The sequence below is a fragment of the Chiloscyllium punctatum genome, chromosome 11 (assembly GCF_047496795.1).
Source record: "Chiloscyllium punctatum isolate Juve2018m chromosome 11, sChiPun1.3, whole genome shotgun sequence".
Lineage (NCBI taxonomy): Eukaryota > Metazoa > Chordata > Chondrichthyes > Orectolobiformes > Hemiscylliidae > Chiloscyllium > Chiloscyllium punctatum.
Window position 1 is genome coordinate 62,033,579 of NC_092749.1, and position 18,336 is coordinate 62,051,914.

General features: G+C 39.8%; 1 protein-coding gene across 4 annotated transcripts in view; it reads left to right on the forward strand.

The window, feature by feature from the left end:
* sptbn1 (spectrin, beta, non-erythrocytic 1) overlaps positions 1-18,336 on the forward strand; it is a 289,393-nt gene that overhangs the window by 224,869 nt on the left and 46,188 nt on the right. For all 4 annotated transcript variants that reach the window (XM_072580913.1, XM_072580911.1, XM_072580912.1 and 1 more), the window contains 11 exons: positions 462-764; positions 993-1,146; positions 3,117-3,987; positions 7,889-8,026; positions 8,894-9,650; positions 10,325-10,527; positions 11,475-11,565; positions 11,677-11,823; positions 14,452-14,715; positions 16,150-16,374; positions 17,079-17,168. In XM_072580913.1, the coding sequence (XP_072437014.1) occupies positions 462-764; positions 993-1,146; positions 3,117-3,987; positions 7,889-8,026; positions 8,894-9,650; positions 10,325-10,527; positions 11,475-11,565; positions 11,677-11,823; positions 14,452-14,715; positions 16,150-16,374; positions 17,079-17,168 (3,243 nt within the window). The remainder of the gene's footprint in view (positions 1-461; positions 765-992; positions 1,147-3,116; positions 3,988-7,888; positions 8,027-8,893; positions 9,651-10,324; positions 10,528-11,474; positions 11,566-11,676; positions 11,824-14,451; positions 14,716-16,149; positions 16,375-17,078; positions 17,169-18,336) is intronic.

Sequence of the window (18,336 nt, forward strand, 5' to 3'; positions counted from 1 at the left end):
ATAAATTCCTGATCCTGAAACTTAGTTGTCCTCACCATGTTGCAAACTTTCTGGCTAAATCAGTCCAGGTCATGGCGGTGAATGAGATTGTTGCATTCGTCAATTACATATTGTCATTCGTAGAGGCTTTTGAGGAGGGCAATTATATATTAACTTGAATACTGTTTGATGAGTTGTGGCAAGAAAATTAATAATTTTGAGGCAGGTGAGTAAAATTAAGAAAATCTTGTGTTCAACTACATACTTTCCTATAATGAGAACTTAAAAATATATTGTGCTACTATTGTGATGCAACTATTTAAAGCTGTCGTTTTTTAATACTTTTTCATCTTTTTTGGTAGGCTTTTGAAAATCATGTATATTTCATTAATCCATCCGTTTGGTTGTACCCACAGATGTCCATCTTTCTGAATATTTTAAAATGCCATCATCTAATATGACTTCTAACTCTTGTGCCACAGGACAATTTTGGTTTTGATCTCCCAGCTGTGGAAGCTGCCACTAAGAAGCATGAAGCTATTGAGACAGACATTGCTGCTTATGAAGAGCGAGTGCAGGCAGTAGTGGCTGTGGCCAAGGAGCTCGAAGCAGAGAATTACCATGACATCAAACGCATCACTGCACGGAAAGAGAATGTCTACAGACTGTGGGAATACCTACTGGAATTACTCCGAGCTCGTCGTCATCGTTTAGAGATGAATCTCAACTTGCAAAAGATTTTTCAGGAAATGCTGTATATCATGGACTGGATGGATGAAATGAAGGTAGAGAAATCAACTTTTCCAATATTATAGAGGTGTACTGTGGAATTTATTCCATTTACATAAGCTATAACTTACAAATGTACCCAAAGCAATTTTTAACTGCATATATACAAAATAGGTGATTTGAAATTTCCATTCTAAATAACTTGCTAATGCTTTATAAATCCTTTTTGTTGATTTCAGTATATTTGGCCTAATGCTTAATGGAAGTTGTTGAAATTATTGCAGGTTCTTTTGCTGTCACAAGATTATGGGAAACATTTACTTGGCGTAGAGGATCTCCTGCAGAAACATGCACTGGTGGAAGCAGATATTGCTATCCAGGCTGACAGAGTGAAAGTTGTCAATGCTTCTGCTCAGAAATTTGCTTCTGAAGGTGAAGGTATGTCTTAAGCTTTCTCTCTTTCTGTCTTGGCTTTTTATGTAATACTTTGGATGCCAGAGTTGTGGCTCAGTGTATAATATGCTATATTGACAATGAGGATTGAACCTTACTAGAAATCTATGAAGTGCCTTGTTTGGAAAGATACATAGAGGGTTACACACCGTGAACCCTAGTGAGTTTTCTCATACTGTCCTCCCAAACCTGCTTCATTACCAATGCACTCGACCCTATGGTGCCCCAATGATCATCATCTCCTAATTTTCATGTCAGAAGTTGTCAAATCTAGTTTCTTTCCAGTAGGATTTGCACAAACAGCAATGAAGTGTTATAGAATCTTCATTATTATACTATAATGGACTCTTGCAAGTCACTAGTGAAAATCTCATTCAACAGTTGGGTGAAAAATGGGATTTTTTTTGCTCACAATGGAAGGAAGCCACCCATTGCTGATCTCACATGGTTCTCCCAACTGTCTCACCAATGTCCACATCAATCAATGCTTTTGAAGGTTCTGTACTGAACAATCTGTGTAGAACAGGAATGCATTTGGTTTCATTGCAGGAGACAGCGGAAATGAGAAATCATGAAATGTTTCAGTTTCTTAATTGTGCTTCCGTCATTCCTGCTGAGAAAGACACATGGTGTGCCATTGAGCAATACTAACGATGGAGTTAAACTCTGACTTTCTTAAATGCTCGCAACCATGATGGCAATGAGGAAAAAAGTTGTAAAATGCTAGAAAATTACAAATTGTTAAATTTAGAATCTTGTAAATCATGTTCACACAAATAAGAAACTGGAGCTACAGTTCTATTTCACAGCTATTTTAATATGTCATTTTGTAGCCACTTTAGAATGACATTGGTGTAACTCTGTGCATAGGTCATTTATCATCTTCAATCTGACTTCCATACATAACTATTGGGGATAAAAGTACAGAAACTTCATGAAAGTTGAAGGTGTAGTGGACAGCGAAGAAAGTTACCCCAGAGTACAATGGAATCTTGATCAGATGGCTAAGGTGTGGCAGATGAAGTTCAATTGAGATAAATGTGAAGTGCTGCATTTTGGAAAGGCAAATCAGCAGGACTTATACACTTAATGGTAAGGTCCTGGTGAGTGTTGCTGAACAAAGAGACCTTGGAGTGCAGGTTCGTAATTCCTTGAAAGCAGAGTCACAGATAGATAGGATAATGGAAAATACGATTGGTATGCTTTCCTTTATAGGTCAGAGGATGGAGTGTAGGAGTTGGGAGGTCATGTTACAGCTGTACAGGACATTGGTTAGGAATATTTTAGAATATTGTGCGCAATTCTGGTCTCCCTGCTATTGGAAAAATGTTGTGAAACTTGAAAGGGTTCAGAAAAGATTTACAAGGATATTGCTAGGATAGGAGGATTTGAGGTATAGGGAAAGGCTGATTAGCCTGGGGCTGTTTTCCCTGGAGCATCAAAGGCTAAGGGGTGGTCTTATGGTATTTTATAAAATCTTGAAGGGCATGGAAAGGGTAAATAAGCAAGATCTTTTCCCTGGGTTTGGCAAGTCCACTGCCAGAGGGCATAGAGGGGACCTAAGGGACAGTGCTTTTGTGCTGAGTGTGGTGCATGTATGGAAGAGCTGCCAGAGGAAGTGGGGGAGGCCAGTACAATTACAACATTTAACAGGCATCTGGATGGGTATATGAATAAGAAAGCTTTAGAGGGATATAGGCCAACTGCTGGAAAATTGGACTAGATTTATTCAGGATATCTGGTCAGCATGGACGAGTTGGATCAGAGGATCTGTTTCCGTGCTGTACATCTCTATAATTCTATGACTCTAAATATATGTTTTAGAAATGGTAGGAGTTCCAGTTGGCATACAGGAGTCTATACTGTTGCTGTCCTACTAAACTCAATTGAAATGGGTTTTGTTGGTAAGTTTATGAACATGTTGAAAGAGGCATTTTCTTCTCCTCCCCCTTCAGGTTACAAACCATGTGACCCACAGGTTATTCGTGATCGTGTGACCCACCTGGAATTCTGTTACCAGGAGCTTTGTCAGCTGGCAGCTGAGCGAAGGGCTCGTTTGGAAGAGTCCCGACGCCTCTGGAAGTTCTTCTGGGAGATGGCAGAGGAAGAAGGCTGGATCCGGGAGAAAGAGCAGATACTTTCATCAGCTGACTATGGCAAAGATCTGACCAGTGTAATTCGTCTTCTCAGTAAGCACAAGGCATTTGAGGATGAAATGAGTGGACGGCGTGGACCTCTTCAACAAACGATAAAAGAAGGTGAAGCAATGGTATCAGAGGAGCACTTTGGATCAGAAAAGATTAAGGAGAGGATTAAAGACATCCAGGAGCAGTGGGCCCACCTTGAACAACTATCTGCAGTTCAGAAAAAGCGATTGGAAGAAGCTGCTAATGTTCACCAGTTTAAAGCTGATGGCGATGATATTGATGTGTGGATGTTAGATATTCTGAGGATTGTCTCCAGTAATGATGTTGGTCATGACGAATACTCCACTCAAGCCCTAGTGAAGAAACACAAAGATGTTGGTGAGGAGATTGCGAGCTACAGACAAATCATTGATGCACTACATGAACAGGGGCAAAGTCTGCCGGATGAGTATTACAAGTCACCAGAAATAGAAGGGAGATTGACTGATATTGAGGAGCGTTACAAGGAGTTAGCAGAACTGGCACGGCTTCGTAAACAAGCCCTCCAGGATGCGCTGTCACAGTACAAAATGTTCAGTGAAGCAGATGCATGTGAATTATGGATTGATGAAAAGGAACAGTGGCTGAACAGCATGGAGATACCAGAAAAACTTGAAGATCTCGAGGTTATCCAACATAGGTAAGGAATAAAGTGTTCGCATTATGAAAGGTAAAAGACGATTAATTATTCAAGGCCCATGTTAAAAGAGACGTGAATGAAAATTGAAATTGAAATCAAATATTGTAAGTCAGAGGTCAGCAAACTTAATACCAAGAAGAGATTTTTTTTAATTTACTGAAGATAATGAAAAACATGACAGAGAACATTTCAAAGGCTTTTATGAGAAACATGTTATTGGAATAGTGTTTTCTTGACTCGCTGCACCTGTCTGAGTAGAAATTACCCTGAATGTTCTAACTACTTATAGAGTAAGTCAAGCATTGGTAACAATTCTCATCAGCTGTTCAACAGGACTCTGCAGAATTAATCCTTTTGTGAATTTAAACTCTCAGCCAGACATACTTTGTGATACCGCTTCATTTCCAGAGAATTACGAACAGGTGAATTATATATCTAGGCAGTTCGGCACATCCTAATATTGTTGTACATTGTGTAGATTGGATGAATATATATGTAAGAGCCATGAGTTGGCAATGAAAGGTATGAGGGGGAATTGGGGATAGGCAGGAGTGGCATGAAGCTGAAAGGGGCTATGGGGATGGGTGGAATGCATGAGTTGGCATGAAGAGTGAGCATGGGTAAGACCTTTTGAACTTATCTTTCAAAAGATTTTGAGTTCAAATTATGGTTTGCAGCTCCTGTGAGATCTGTGAACCATGTTTCATAGACAAGGTGGCTTAACTCTAAAGTTTTTGGGATCTAGGAGAATTCTACTCTTGTAATTGGGCCAGCTAGATTAAAGTAAAGCCCACACTGGAAGTTGGGAGTTCTGAGAATTAGGGTAAAAATCTGTAATCAGGTCCTGTCATTGCTTTTAAGTGCCTCCCATCTGGGTCTATGTTAATAAATATTTTTTATGAAAAGGAAAAGCCATTTATTTAACTTCAAAATGGGTGTGATTAATGAAGAGCAGCTAACAAACAAGGCTGTAATGAGCTGCTTGTGGTTCCAGAGCAGATCCAGATCTGGGTGCATAGTGTGTGAATGCTTTGTTGTAAGAGAAATGCATTTACTGATTATTTCAGCATTTCTGTTTTGATTCCATGTAAGTATGAATTCATTGTTCTTCATTTTAAAATTAACACCTTTTAATGTTTAAATAGCATGGTGCTTGTTAATACCATGCCAGTGTATTGAAGTACTAGTTCTACGGTTACAAGTTTTATCATGTACAGTATACCCTTAGGTTGCCCCCAAATTGTATGTAAGGCTATTTTAATGGCTGAAGAACAAAATATCATGAGTCGGAACAGAAAATGCTGGGAAACATTCAATGGGTCAGGCAACATCAATGAAGAGGAAAATAACATTTCATTAGAATAGTGGCACCCAACCTGTGGTCCACAGAGAACACACCAGAGCATTTCATCCAGCCTTGAATCACAGCACAAACATGAATCTTTCAAGAAACTGCTTGTCCAAGCAGGGGTTCTTCCTGGCCTGCCTGTTGCAGGTTTGCTTGTGTGCCGATCAGCAACCAATTTAAGAAGAGAACCATTCTGTGATTCAAATATGCATGTGCAGCTAGAGGCCTCGAGCCCTGGCAGTGAGTCTGCAGGCAGGCTCTAGAAACCAAAGATTTTCATCAGGGATCGCTGGTGACTGGGGCAGGAGGAAGAAAGTGAGATCTGGGACTTAGGAAGAGACTGCTCATTTGCTTCATCCTCCCCTGGACTACACAAAGCAGTCACTGGGGACACGTGGTGGCAGGCGTAAATGTGTTAGCTTGCCTTATTCTTGTAGAAGGGGAAATCCTCGATAATGTACTAGTCGATCTGCCTGAAGGTTAGCTTCTTGTCGGGGGTATAGTGGGTGGCTGTGGCAACCAGGGCTGAGCAGGAGTGCAAGGACTAGGCCAACTCAAGCAGCTGCTCCTGGCTGGCTGGGGCAACCACTCCAGGTCACTACCGCTGAATGCGGGAGATGAAGGGTGCAGGAAGGTGGGGAGGGACCCAGTCTCTGTCCATGCAGGTAAGGAAGCAGGGAGCCACTGACCATACCCCATTGAACTTGTAAGGATTGGTGGTTTCTGGGTACTCGCCCAGCAGGTATCTGGTCTATGGTACATGTTGAAGTGTTCCCAGTAAACTACCATTTTGGAGACATGCAGTGCTGCCTTCACGCACAAAAGGAGTTTGAATGCATTTCCAAAAATTTTCTAAAGCAGTTTTGCTGTTCATCATGCTTCATTTCCCTTGAAAAATTTGTTCTTCTTAAAGAAGTTCTTTGGAGCACAGAATCCCAGGGGTTATTTTCTAAACTGGTTCAGAGAGTGGGAAGAGTGAGAGAGAGAAAGAAGGGGAGGGCATGAAAGAAGAAGAGAAGGAAAGCAGCTTGTGAGAGGAGGAAACCCAGTCTAAACATCAACTCACTTTCAACCCTCATGTTTCCTGTGAAGTTTTGGCAAGGACATGTTGGAGTGACCTCCAACAGAAGCAATGCAAAGTCAGCATTAGCTAAATCTCAATCCTTAGCTTGGCCCCAGTCATCACCCTCTCCCCTCGTGAAAATGAATTGGGTCTTATTCTTTTTCTCTCCTGTGCTTTGCTTGACCAAAAAAGCAAAGATTTGGCAATATTGTTAAGCTTTGATTCTTGGTACTTTTTAAAATCACTTCTATTAAATACTCATTTGAATAGTCAGTTTACTTCTTCAGAATTTTTTTGGTGAGGTTAATGTTTACTGTTGATTGATTTGTTGATGTCACTTGTACTGAGATACAGTGAAAGTGTTGTTTTACATGCTTTACAGGCAGATCGTACCATACAAAGTGCACTAGGGTAGCAGACCAGAGTGCAAAATACAGTGTTACTACTGTGGAGAAGGTGCAGAGAGGGAGAGAGAGATCAGAATTAACATTTGAAAGGTCCACTCAAAAGTCTGATAACAGTGGGGAAGAGGCTGTTCTTGAACTTATTTGTGTGTGTATTCAAACTTTTATATCTTTTGCCCGGTGGTGGATCAGAGTATAACCGGGGTGGGAGGGGTCTTTGATTATGTTGGTTGCTTTCCCAAGGCAGTAGAAAATATAAGTGGAATCAATAGATGGAAGACTGGTTTACAGTATGAGCCCCCACCTGGATTGGCCACAATTGCATTAGAATAATCACCTTTTATTGTTGAGTGTTTAAATACACTGCTGCTGATTTGTGTTACTAAATTATCAAGCTATCAAATCCCTGGATCCTTGGCTAGGGTTGACTAATCTGATCACTGCTGAATTCTTGATGAACACTACAGTGTGTCTACAAACCTTTGGTTTTGAGAACTGAAAATTCAGCCAATATTTCGCTTCGAATGGCTATTCAGTAATGTATCCTGAAACAGTGTGCCACAGTGCATTATATGTAAGTATAAGATTGAGCTAATCTGACCTATCTCCACAATTGGAGTCTGCCAGTACTATTTATCCCAGTTCATATATTGAATACCCACCATGGTAGAGACCAGAAAGCTATAAGTATCACTGACCTCTTATTATTGCATAAATTGCTTTATTCACTTATGGAACAAGAAGATAGAAAGTTGGAGACAGAATACGTTATATAAGTTCTGGATGTAAGTTTGCTTACTGAGCTGGAATGTTTGTATTCAGGTTTGTATTCGGTGAACCTCCAGTGAAGCACTGGTGTTGGTGACCCGCTTTCTGTTTATGTGTTTAGGTTTCCTTGGGTTGGCGACGTCAAAACTCGCTCACTTTATGCAAGTATAAAACTAACCAAATATTAGGTTTTGTACATGTTCCCAGACTCCTCTTAATAATAATATTATTCAATATTTTTGCTTTTAAAGAATTAGGGAATCAAGCCCATATTCAAACTTTTGATTTATTTAATTTTCTTCTGTATTTCTACTCCAGGTTTGAAAGTCTGGAGCCAGAAATGAACAACCAGGCTTCTCGTATTGCAGTGGTAAACCAAATTGCTCGTCAGTTGATCCACAGTGGACATCCCAGTGAAAAGGAGATCAAAGCACAGCAAGATAAACTAAATACAAGGTATGTTTGGCACCCAAAAAATAAATATTGAGTAATTAGAAAATTGAATATGATTGAAAAATTTTGTGGAAAGAATTTTGCATTGAGCATCAGTACCTATAGAAAATCTAATGTCTAATTTTATACATGATTTACAATTTTATGAATTTTGGTGCATATCTCCTAAAGTATCTCCTGCTATATGATTCTAGAATACTTAGAACATTTAATTTCTTTGCTGCCATCTAATTCAAGCTATCACTAGTTACATTGGCAAAATGGTCAATAGATCCTTTGCTGATGCATCAAATGAATTACAACAGCGTTATTTGCCACCTTATCACTTGAGAGCAATAAATATATTCCTCATTTTAATTTTGCTGCAGTTTTCTTATAGCCTAATCTGTAAGGTATGAACCATCTGCAATCAGTTAATTAGACTTGGGTATAATTTTCAGTTCTACCCGCCTAACCTACCACTTACTTATATATGTTCAGTAGTTCACTAGATTTGTGTTTACTGGTTTCTTAACATAGTGTAGGCAGTTATGTTGCATGTATGTTTTTGATTATACGTGGATTGGACTTAAAACTGTCAAGTCAAGTGAGCACTTTATTCCTCATTCAAAAGATATTTGTCAGTTTATTGTAGAGTGAAACATTTCATGTATCAAACTTGAATGGGTTAAAATCTGAATAGATGCCACAAAAGGTAAAAGCACAAAGACATGCATTTTGATTTTAACTACTCCACCTGGCAGTAATCTGGATGGTAGTGAACAGCAATTTAAATATGCTTGTTGCTTACCCCTCAAGCTTTCTTGTGGCCAAGAAGGGCAAAATTCTGTGTGTCTGGAAATTTGATTCCATTTTCTATTCTGATTCTAGATGGAGTCAATTCCGTCAACTAGTGGACCAAAAGAAAGATGCACTCAATTCTGCACTCAGCATTCAGAATTACCACCTTGAATGCAATGAAACAAAGTCTTGGATTAGGGAAAAGACCAAAGTCATTGAATCCACGCAAGATCTGGGCAATGATCTTGCTGGTGTCATGGCCCTCCAAAGGAAATTAACTGGAATGGAGCGTGATTTGACAGCTATTGAAGCTAAGCTAGATGATCTACAGAAAGAAGCTGAAAGACTAGCTGCTGAACATCCTGATCAGGCAAATGCAATCATGAGCCGACTTTCAGAAATTAATGATGTCTGGGAAGAAATGAAATGTACTTTGAAGAACCGAGAAGAATCACTTGGTGAGGCAAATAAGCTTCAGCAATTCCTGCGCGATTTGGATGACTTCCAGTCTTGGCTTTCAAGAACCCAAACTGCTATTGCTTCTGAAGATATGCCCAACACTCTGGCAGAAGGGGAGAAGCTGCTCACCCAGCATGAAAACATCAAAAATGAAATTAATAATTATGAAGAAGACTACCAGAAAATGCGTGATATGGGTGAAATGGTAACACAGGGACAGACAGATGCCCAATATATGTTCTTACACCAGCGTCTGCAAGCTTTGGATACTGGATGGAATGAGCTGCACAAAATGTGGGAGAACAGGCAGAATCACTTGTCTCAATCTCATTCATACCAATTGTTTTTAAGAGACACAAAACAAGCAGAGGGGTTCCTCAACAACCAGGTAAGATAAATATGGACTTACTTTTAATATTGACTTTCAATTCCACTGTAAGTCCTGGAGCATTTGGTATGTTTCTAATATTGACCTAGCATCTTCCTTAGTGCATTATAACATTTTTCTTCACTTTTTAAAATTTTACTTAAATTTGATGATACTGAAATTCCAGTGGCCCACTGTTTGAAACCTGTTGCCTTTTGGTCCAGATCAACACAAACCTCTCAGCTGAGCAGATATAAACAGTAAAATAGATAAACTTTTTTTCTGATTAGAAGTCAATAGGTTTTTTTTAGTATTACTCTAAATTTGCTTCTTATTCTTTCATGGAATGTGAATGTTGCTAGCGTTTGTTGCCGGGCACTAAATGCCTTTAAAGTGAGAGGCCTACTTGAACTGCTGCAATACATCTGGTGTGGATTCACTCCCAGTACTATTAGTTGCATCTGGGCGTGCAAATCAAAATTTAAGCAATGAAATATAACAATATAAAGGCAATTATAAGAATTTAGAAAATAGTGAACTGTAATCCAAGCTGTTCCAAGAAAACTCTTGTACAGAGCATATATTATGTTCAAACGTGGAACTTGTCATTTTATGTGCAATCGATGTATTACTTCTCAGATTACAAGTAGCAGTACGAAGCTGATTGGCAATTCTTTCCTTTTGTTGAAATAAAGGAATATGTCTTGGCACACACTGAAATGCCCACCACACTGGAGGGTGCTGAAGCTGCCATAAAGAAGCAGGAGGACTTCATGACTACCATGGATGCGAATGAAGATAAGATAAATGGAGTGGTGGAGACAGGCAGGAGACTAGTCAGCGATGGCAATATTTATTCTGACAAAATCCAGGAAAAAGTTGACTCAATTGATGAAAGGTATAAATACACCAATCAAGTGAGGTTCAGTTCTTCCTGTAAATCCCTGAGTTTAATATTCTATTTTTATGAAGTATTTGCTCTGAAAATTCTACATTATTATGTGTTTTATTATATAATATTGGAACCTTGTTGGAGAATGCGTCATGAAAGGAATTTCCATTGAATGCCTATTATAGTACCAAAATTTGACTTTTAATCAGGAAAACAACTCGACGTTTTAAGGTTATATAGGAACAGTTCTCAACTATAAATTCTCCTGTTCCCTCTGGCACTAAATCTTTATTTAATCTTGCTAATATCTTTCTTTTCATATATTGATGGAAGCTTTTATAGTTTCTATCATCTCACCTCTTTTTTTTCCCAAAAGTTCCTTTACTGCAGCATTGGTGCTGACTTGATAACCCAGTCAATGTACAAATCTATCGTCCATTATTACTGTGTAACACACGTCACATGCATCTCTAAAATCCTAATTTGTAGTATGCCCAACACCTCATATCTTAGCTTCGCTGTCTATAAACAACTCTCACCAATGTTTGTTTCCCCTTGCTGTTCTTCTTAACCCATGTCCCATTGGGTTGCATGTAAGCTTAGAGGAAATGCCTCAAGACTCAACTATTGTTGATTTGTCCTTGAATTTGACCAAATCTGAATCGTAGACTTGTGTTACATCATTGTTTTGTGGTGTCATTTTCAAGCTTTAATCATTGTGTTTAGTGTATAGAATGGACTAATGAATTCCTTTTTCTTTGGCCCATTCAGAAGCTCCATTTCATCAGGGTGCAATAACAGGGAAGAAAAGGGGAAAAGTGACACATTTAAAATTTAGTGCTTGATAATCTTTAGGAGAATTCCTTTTTTTAAAAAAAAAGCAAATTTTTTAAATTTACAAAATTTAGTCTAAACAGCTTCTTAAAAATGTTCCTATTAAATTTAACTTACAGACATAAGAAGAATCGTGAGGCTGCCAGTGAACTACTTATGCGCCTTAAGGACAACAGAGATCTGCAGAAGTTCCTTCAAGACTGTCAGGAAGTAAGCTTGCTTTACAACTCATTTTACCAAATTAACATATGCTGTTTTGTTGTATCTCACTGCAAATAATTATTGCTTTGTTCCTTAAATAATAATGTTTTTCTTTTGCAGCTGTCCCTTTGGATCAGTGAGAAGATGCTCACTGCTCAGGACATGTCCTATGATGAAGCGAGAAATTTGCATAGCAAATGGCAGAAACATCAGGCTTTTATGGCAGAGCTTGCATCAAATAAAGAATGGCTGGATAAAATTGATAAGGTTTGATGGAATTTTGAATACTCTGAGCACTTTTCTGTGATAAATATATAGCAGTTCTATTTTTATTTTTGTGACAATAATAAAATAGTTAATAATTTATGTCAACTTATTAGATGTATACAATGTTAAACCTTGCAGTATTAAAATAAGGTGCTTGCTTCTCATGAAGTAGAGGGAAAAACAACAAATATAAATTGCCAACTGGTATTTTTGCTTTACTTATTTGCTAAAATACTGCAGAGCTAGATTACATTTTTACTTAAATTATGTTCTCCCCTTTCTGGTTTACTACTTTTTCCAAATCAGCTTTGCAATCTTAACCTTTTTGTAGTTACCAAACAGCCTAACTTCTCCTATCATTACCTAAATTCTCACAAGTCTGAATTTAATGAGCTAGTATTTCAACGAAATGTATAATTTTAGGTATAAGTGGTTGATAGTAATGTGTTTAAATAAGGAACCTGGAAACTCTACAATCTCATTCTCACAATCTCACTCTTACTCTCTGTCTCTCTCTCTCTCTCTCTCTCTCTCTCACTCTCCGGCTCAGTCACACTCAACATTGCCTCCCTCGCAAGCTGTCTCACTCACACACTCACTTGCATTCACTCTCTTCCAGTTTCTCAGCAACTCTCACTCTTCCTCAATCACCATTTCTGTCTCTCACTCACTTTCTGTCTTCCACTCACACTTGCTCTTTCTTGCACTTTCTCTCTCTTCCACTCTCACTCGCTCGCACTCTGTCATTAACAATCACACACTCATACTGTCTCTCTGTCTCAGGCTCACTCCAATTCTCTGCCATTACCTCTGTCACTATCTCCCACTCATTCTCACTGAACCTCTCCCACTCAACTTCTTCTCCTACACGCGCACACTCTAATTACCACTTTCATTCTCTCACTCACTGACGTGCTCACCCTCTCATTCTTTTGCTCTTTCTCACTGTTTCGTTCTCATTCATTTTCACTCATTCTCTCACTCATTATTTCATTCTCATTCACTCATTCTCTCATGGTTTAGCACTGAAGCTCTCACTCACTGTCTCACTCATATACACTCACTCTTAGTCTCATTCATTCTCAATCATGCAGAATCTTTTTTGCTTCCCCACTCTCTCTCTCTCTCTCTCTCTCTCTCTCTCTCTCTCACTCTCACACACACACACGCACACACACGCACACACACACACAAACTTACACTGTCTATCTCACTCATGCTATCCCTCACTAATGTTGCATCTTACTGGCAAATACTCACACAATATCATAAATTCACACTTTCTGTCACACTACCCCTTTCCCTCATGCATGTTCCCTCTCGGCGGCGTTCCAGACCACCGCCCCCCCCCCCACCCCTCCCTCACACAACCCCTCCTCAGTGCCATCTCCCAGGCGCGCTTTCGACCCCTCTCTCTCGCACAACCCCTCTCCCTCCCTCTCTACCCCTCATGCTCTCGCCCCCTTCTTTTGCGATCTTGTCCCCTCCCTCCTGGCGCTTTCACTCCTGTCCCTCCTCGTGTGCTCTCACTTCCCTCCCTCCTTGTGTGGTCTCGCCCCCTCCATCCTTGTGCGCTTCGTCCCCTTCTTCCTCTTTCCCTCACGCACTCTCACCCCCTCCTTCCTCCAGTGCTCTTGCACTCTCCCTCCTCGCGCGTTCTCACCCCCTTCCTCCTTGCATGCTGTCGTCCCCCTCTTTCCCGTGCCCCCACCTCATCGCACACTCTCGCCCCCTGCCTCCTCGTGTGCTTTCGCGCCCTTGCATACTCTTCGCCCCTTGGTCTCTCGCACCTCCTCCCAACTCGCATTCCCTTGCTCCTCGCGCTCGCACACGCTCTCGCCAACTTGCTCCCTCATGCACTCTCGCCTCCTCCCCCTCGCACGCTTTCACTCACTTGCACATTCTCGCGCACTCTTGCTTCCTTGTGCTCTCTTGTCCCCGCCCTCCTCATCACCCCCTCTCTCCCTTGCTCAATCTCACTCCGTCCCTCCTTGCACGCTCTCGTCTCCGCCTTCCTTGAACGCTCTCGCTCACTTGCACGCTCTCCCACACCCATGCGTACTTTTGCCCTCTCTGTACTAGCGAGCTTTCGCCTCCTCACACTCTCTCACCCCCTCCTTCCTCATGCTCTCTAGCCTCCTCATGCTTTCTTCCTCTCTGTTCCCTGCGTGCTCTCGCCCCTCTCTCCCTCCTGCATTGTGCCACCCTCTCCCTCCCACGCGCACTCACTTCCTCGAGCACTCTAGTTTCCTCATGCGCTGTCACTCCCTTGCATGTTCATGTCCCTCTCTCTCGTGCGCTCTCGCCACCCTCTCTCCCTCACGCGCTTGCGCCACTTCTGGCCCTCACGCTGTCTCGCACCCTGTCTCCCTCTTTCCCTCATGCTCTGTCACCTTCTTTCTCCCTTGCGTGCTCTCGCCCTCCTCTCCCTTATTTAATATTGTGCACACTGTTCTTAAATCACACTGCACAACAGGATATTCACATTCTCAAGTACTTCAATTTTGTAATCAAATGCAAAGAATTAACATTTTAAACCACTTAAAATAGCTTTCTTAAATTTCCACCATTACTTGGAAAATTGCAAAAACTGGTAAATATTAAATATAATTTCAATTTCTCCTGTAGGACGGCATGCAGCTAACTGCCGAGAAGCCAGAGACTGAGGTGGTTGTGAAGGAAAAGCTGACAGCCCTTCACCATTTGTGGGAAGAACTAGAATCTACGACTCAGGCCAAAGCTCAGCGTCTGTTTGATGCTAACAAAGCAGAGCTTTTCACCCAGAGCTGTGCTGATTTAGACAAATGGCTACATAACCTGGAAGGACAGCTCCAGTCTGATGATTATGGCAAAGACCTTACCAGTGTCTCCATTCTACTCAAGAAACAACAGGTATGTACCCAATTTGTTCAGTTAGACAGGGGAGCATGGGCCAGCTGAACCTTCAAATGTGCATTTTGGTTTAATATTCCTCTGATCATCCATTTCAAAATAAATGATCCAGCACAATTTTGTTAGGCATCTTGGTAATTAAGTGTATGTTGGAGCTTAGAGATTATTCTCATTACTTTAGTAACATCCTGTACTAAGTCAAATTATATATTCATGTGAAAATAGCAGCTATATAAATATGAAACCTCAGTGCAGAGAAAAGATTGAGATGGCAACTTTTGAAAACTAATTGCAGTATAATAAAGTTCCCAGCTACAGCTTATTATTTTCAAAATAATGTGAAATAATAGGAAGTTTACAACATCAGGAATTTTTAAAAACATCATTTTACATATCTTTGATTTTTTTTTGTCTAAACAGTGTGTTTCAGTGAAATTGTCATCAGGAAACTCCAAATACATGCTATGTTTCCAGAATCATCTTTAGGGTTAGGCGAATGGGGTGACTGCCTAAGGGCACATGCTTGGACCAAGGGCAACTGGGGGGGAGGATCCGTAAGCAAGCGTTGAGGGGGGGGCGGGCGGGGGCGGGGGTGGGGTGGCAGGGGGGCGGGGGTGGGGGTTGACCTTCGATTGTAGAATAGGTGGAACAGCTGGAAGTGCATGGTGGGGTCACACAGTGTGATTTGTCCTGGAGGCCCACAGAGTGCAAGTTGTCATAGGTGTTGTATCCTAACTCTGTATGTTTCTGTATCCCATTTACTTTTCAGTAGAGTAAGCAGTAAAAATAATGAGGAATAACATGTTTTCACTGGAAATCATAAGATTCAGACTGGTTGGTTGGGCGGCTTCTTTGGGGCACTTTGCTAATTTAGCTTTTTGTTGTGAATCCACAGCAACTATAACTTATTAACTTAATTTAATGCCTTAAAATTAATGAACACTTCCAAGGTGCCTCACAGGAGTGTTCTCAAACAAAATGTGATGCTGTGCCACTTAAGGAAATAGCAGATAAAAGTAGTTTTTAAGGAGCATCTTAAAAGAGGAAAGAGAAGTGACAGGGGTTACGGAGATAGCTGGTGAACCTAGGGCCCTGACACATATGGTTGCTGGTAGTGGAGCAATTAAGATTGAGGATAAAAAGCCAGGTATAACACAGCATAAAAGTCTTGGAGGATTCTAAGGCTGGAAGAGGATACAGAGACACGGAAAAATTCGACAAGGCAAGTATTTGAAAACAAGGTTGAGAAATTTAAAATTGAAGTGACTGTCGTGTACTGATTTGCATTCTTCTGTTAACGGTCTAGTGATTTTTGGATTAGATCTGCTTTTGTTCCCAAAATAACTGCAAAGCACAGGGAGGAATTCTGTATTTCAGCTCATTTGTCATTTGGTGCAAGTTAGAAACTACTTTCTTACACCCCTCTCTCATTAGATGTTAGAAAATCAGATTGAAGTGCGAAAGAAAGAAGTGGAGGAATTGAAGAGTCAGGCTCAGATTTTGAGCCAAGAAGGTAAAGATATTGATGAGGTGGATAGCAAGCGCACAGTAGTGGAAAAAAGATTTCTGCAGCTACTGGAACCCTTAAATGAAAGGAAACACTACTTGTTGGCATCTAAAGAAATACATCAATTCAACAGAGATCTGGAGGATGAAATTGTAAGTAGAAATCTCAATGTGTGTCATTTAAACAGAGCATGTAAACTTGAACCTTGTTTTGGTTTGAATAAAATCCATGCAGGAATTAGACACTATATCTATATTGCTGTTGTTTTAGGTTCAATCTTTTTGTTAATTGCAACCTGTTAGATCAAAGATTACATTTCTTGACTGCAAAGTAACTGATACTTGCTTTAATGTGTTTCAAAAATGCATATACAGTCTTGTAAATAAACATCGTTGAACCTTTCGTAATGCTTGAAAGGCCATTTAATTACTAGTAAGGATAGAATCGTCAACACTATCCTTAATGACTTATGTAAAGTACTTTTATTTAATTTGTTCCCAATTAGAACAGGTAGAAAAATGGTAAAATTACAAATTGACACTCCAATCTGTTAATGTTCTGAATAAAAAGACACATTCTTATTGCTGTATGAAACTGAAGAATGGCTGTATAAGTGACAAGCATATAAACTTTCAGGTATCCTCTGTTCTAAGTTATTTTTGTTCAAAAATACACTTTTAAAATGTACAACAAACATTTATGGCAATAAATGTTTATGGCAATATGAAGCCAACTATAAAAGAAAAGTTTATTGCGTAAGATAAAATATATTTTATTAACAGACATACCACAAGTATTGATATGGGCAATAATAAAAAAAATAGCAAACATTGAGATTCCTTTTTATCTTTTTTAGTTGTGGGCTGAAGAACGCATGCCTCTTGCAACATCCACTGACCATGGCCATAACCTCCAGACTGTACAGATGCTGATCAAGAAAAATCAGGTGAAAAATGGAAAATATAAATACAAATGTTTTAAAAATGAAGCATGATCATTCACTGGTAGTAGCCTAATAGCCCAAAATATCCATTGACTTAGACTATTGCTTTTCAGTTAGAGGTTTGTGGCTTCCAGTCTGTATGTAGGATTTGCATAAGTAATTCACACTAATACTTCACTGCTATACCAAAGAGGTGCTGCATTGACGTAAGTGCCTTCTCCTAAATGAGATGTTAAACCAAACTCTCATTCCTTTTACGGATGGATCCTTTGACACCGTTTGAAGTGCGTCGACTACTTATGCATTTTATTGATGCTTGTGATAACTTGCTATTTATGAACTCACTGCCACATATGCTTAAAAAAAACAATAACAATGATGTTTCAAGAATAATTCTTGAATATGCAATACTTTGGATTATCTTGATTATGAGAAAGTTGGAGAAAGTGAGGACTGCAGATGCTGGAGATCAGAGCAGAAAACTGTGTTGCTGGAAAAGCGCAGCAGGTCAGGCAGCATTCAAGGAGCAGGAGAATCGACGTTTCGGGCATAAGCCCTTCTTCAGGAATGCCATTTATGAGAAAGTTGCCAATCAGTACAAGCTATTTTTTCTGTGATGTAGAAGAATGGAAAATGTAATCTAATCATGATTTAGTTTCAAACTTACAATAATATCAGATAAATTAAACTGTGATTTTAACAGTATTGAAATATAGTGCCCATCACTTAAATGGCCACATTTTAAAATATTACACTCAATTATAACAGCCAAAAAGACAATATACCTTTGTTACTCTGCAATATCATCAATTTCAAAGCCGCCAGTTCTGGTGACTTAAATACTACATTTGTCTTGGACAGAAATTACTTTTTAAATACACTGGTACATATCCTGTTGCACAGAAGAAATGTAAGTATGTAGTACATTGGCACAGTGCACTGCATGTACTAAAGGGCTTATTGAGACAGATTTCACTTTCCTTGGTCTGTATGCTTGCTTTATTGAGTGAGAGGCATCAGCCCAAATTTTGTGGCAGTAGTAATGGTGAGCATTGTCTTACTTGAAGGCTTAATTTGACAGCAGCTTATTAGTGTTCATATTTCTATTCAATGCAGCAACCTAGAAATTGCTGTTAAAAGTATCTAACTCCTCCAATATTACACTGGAATC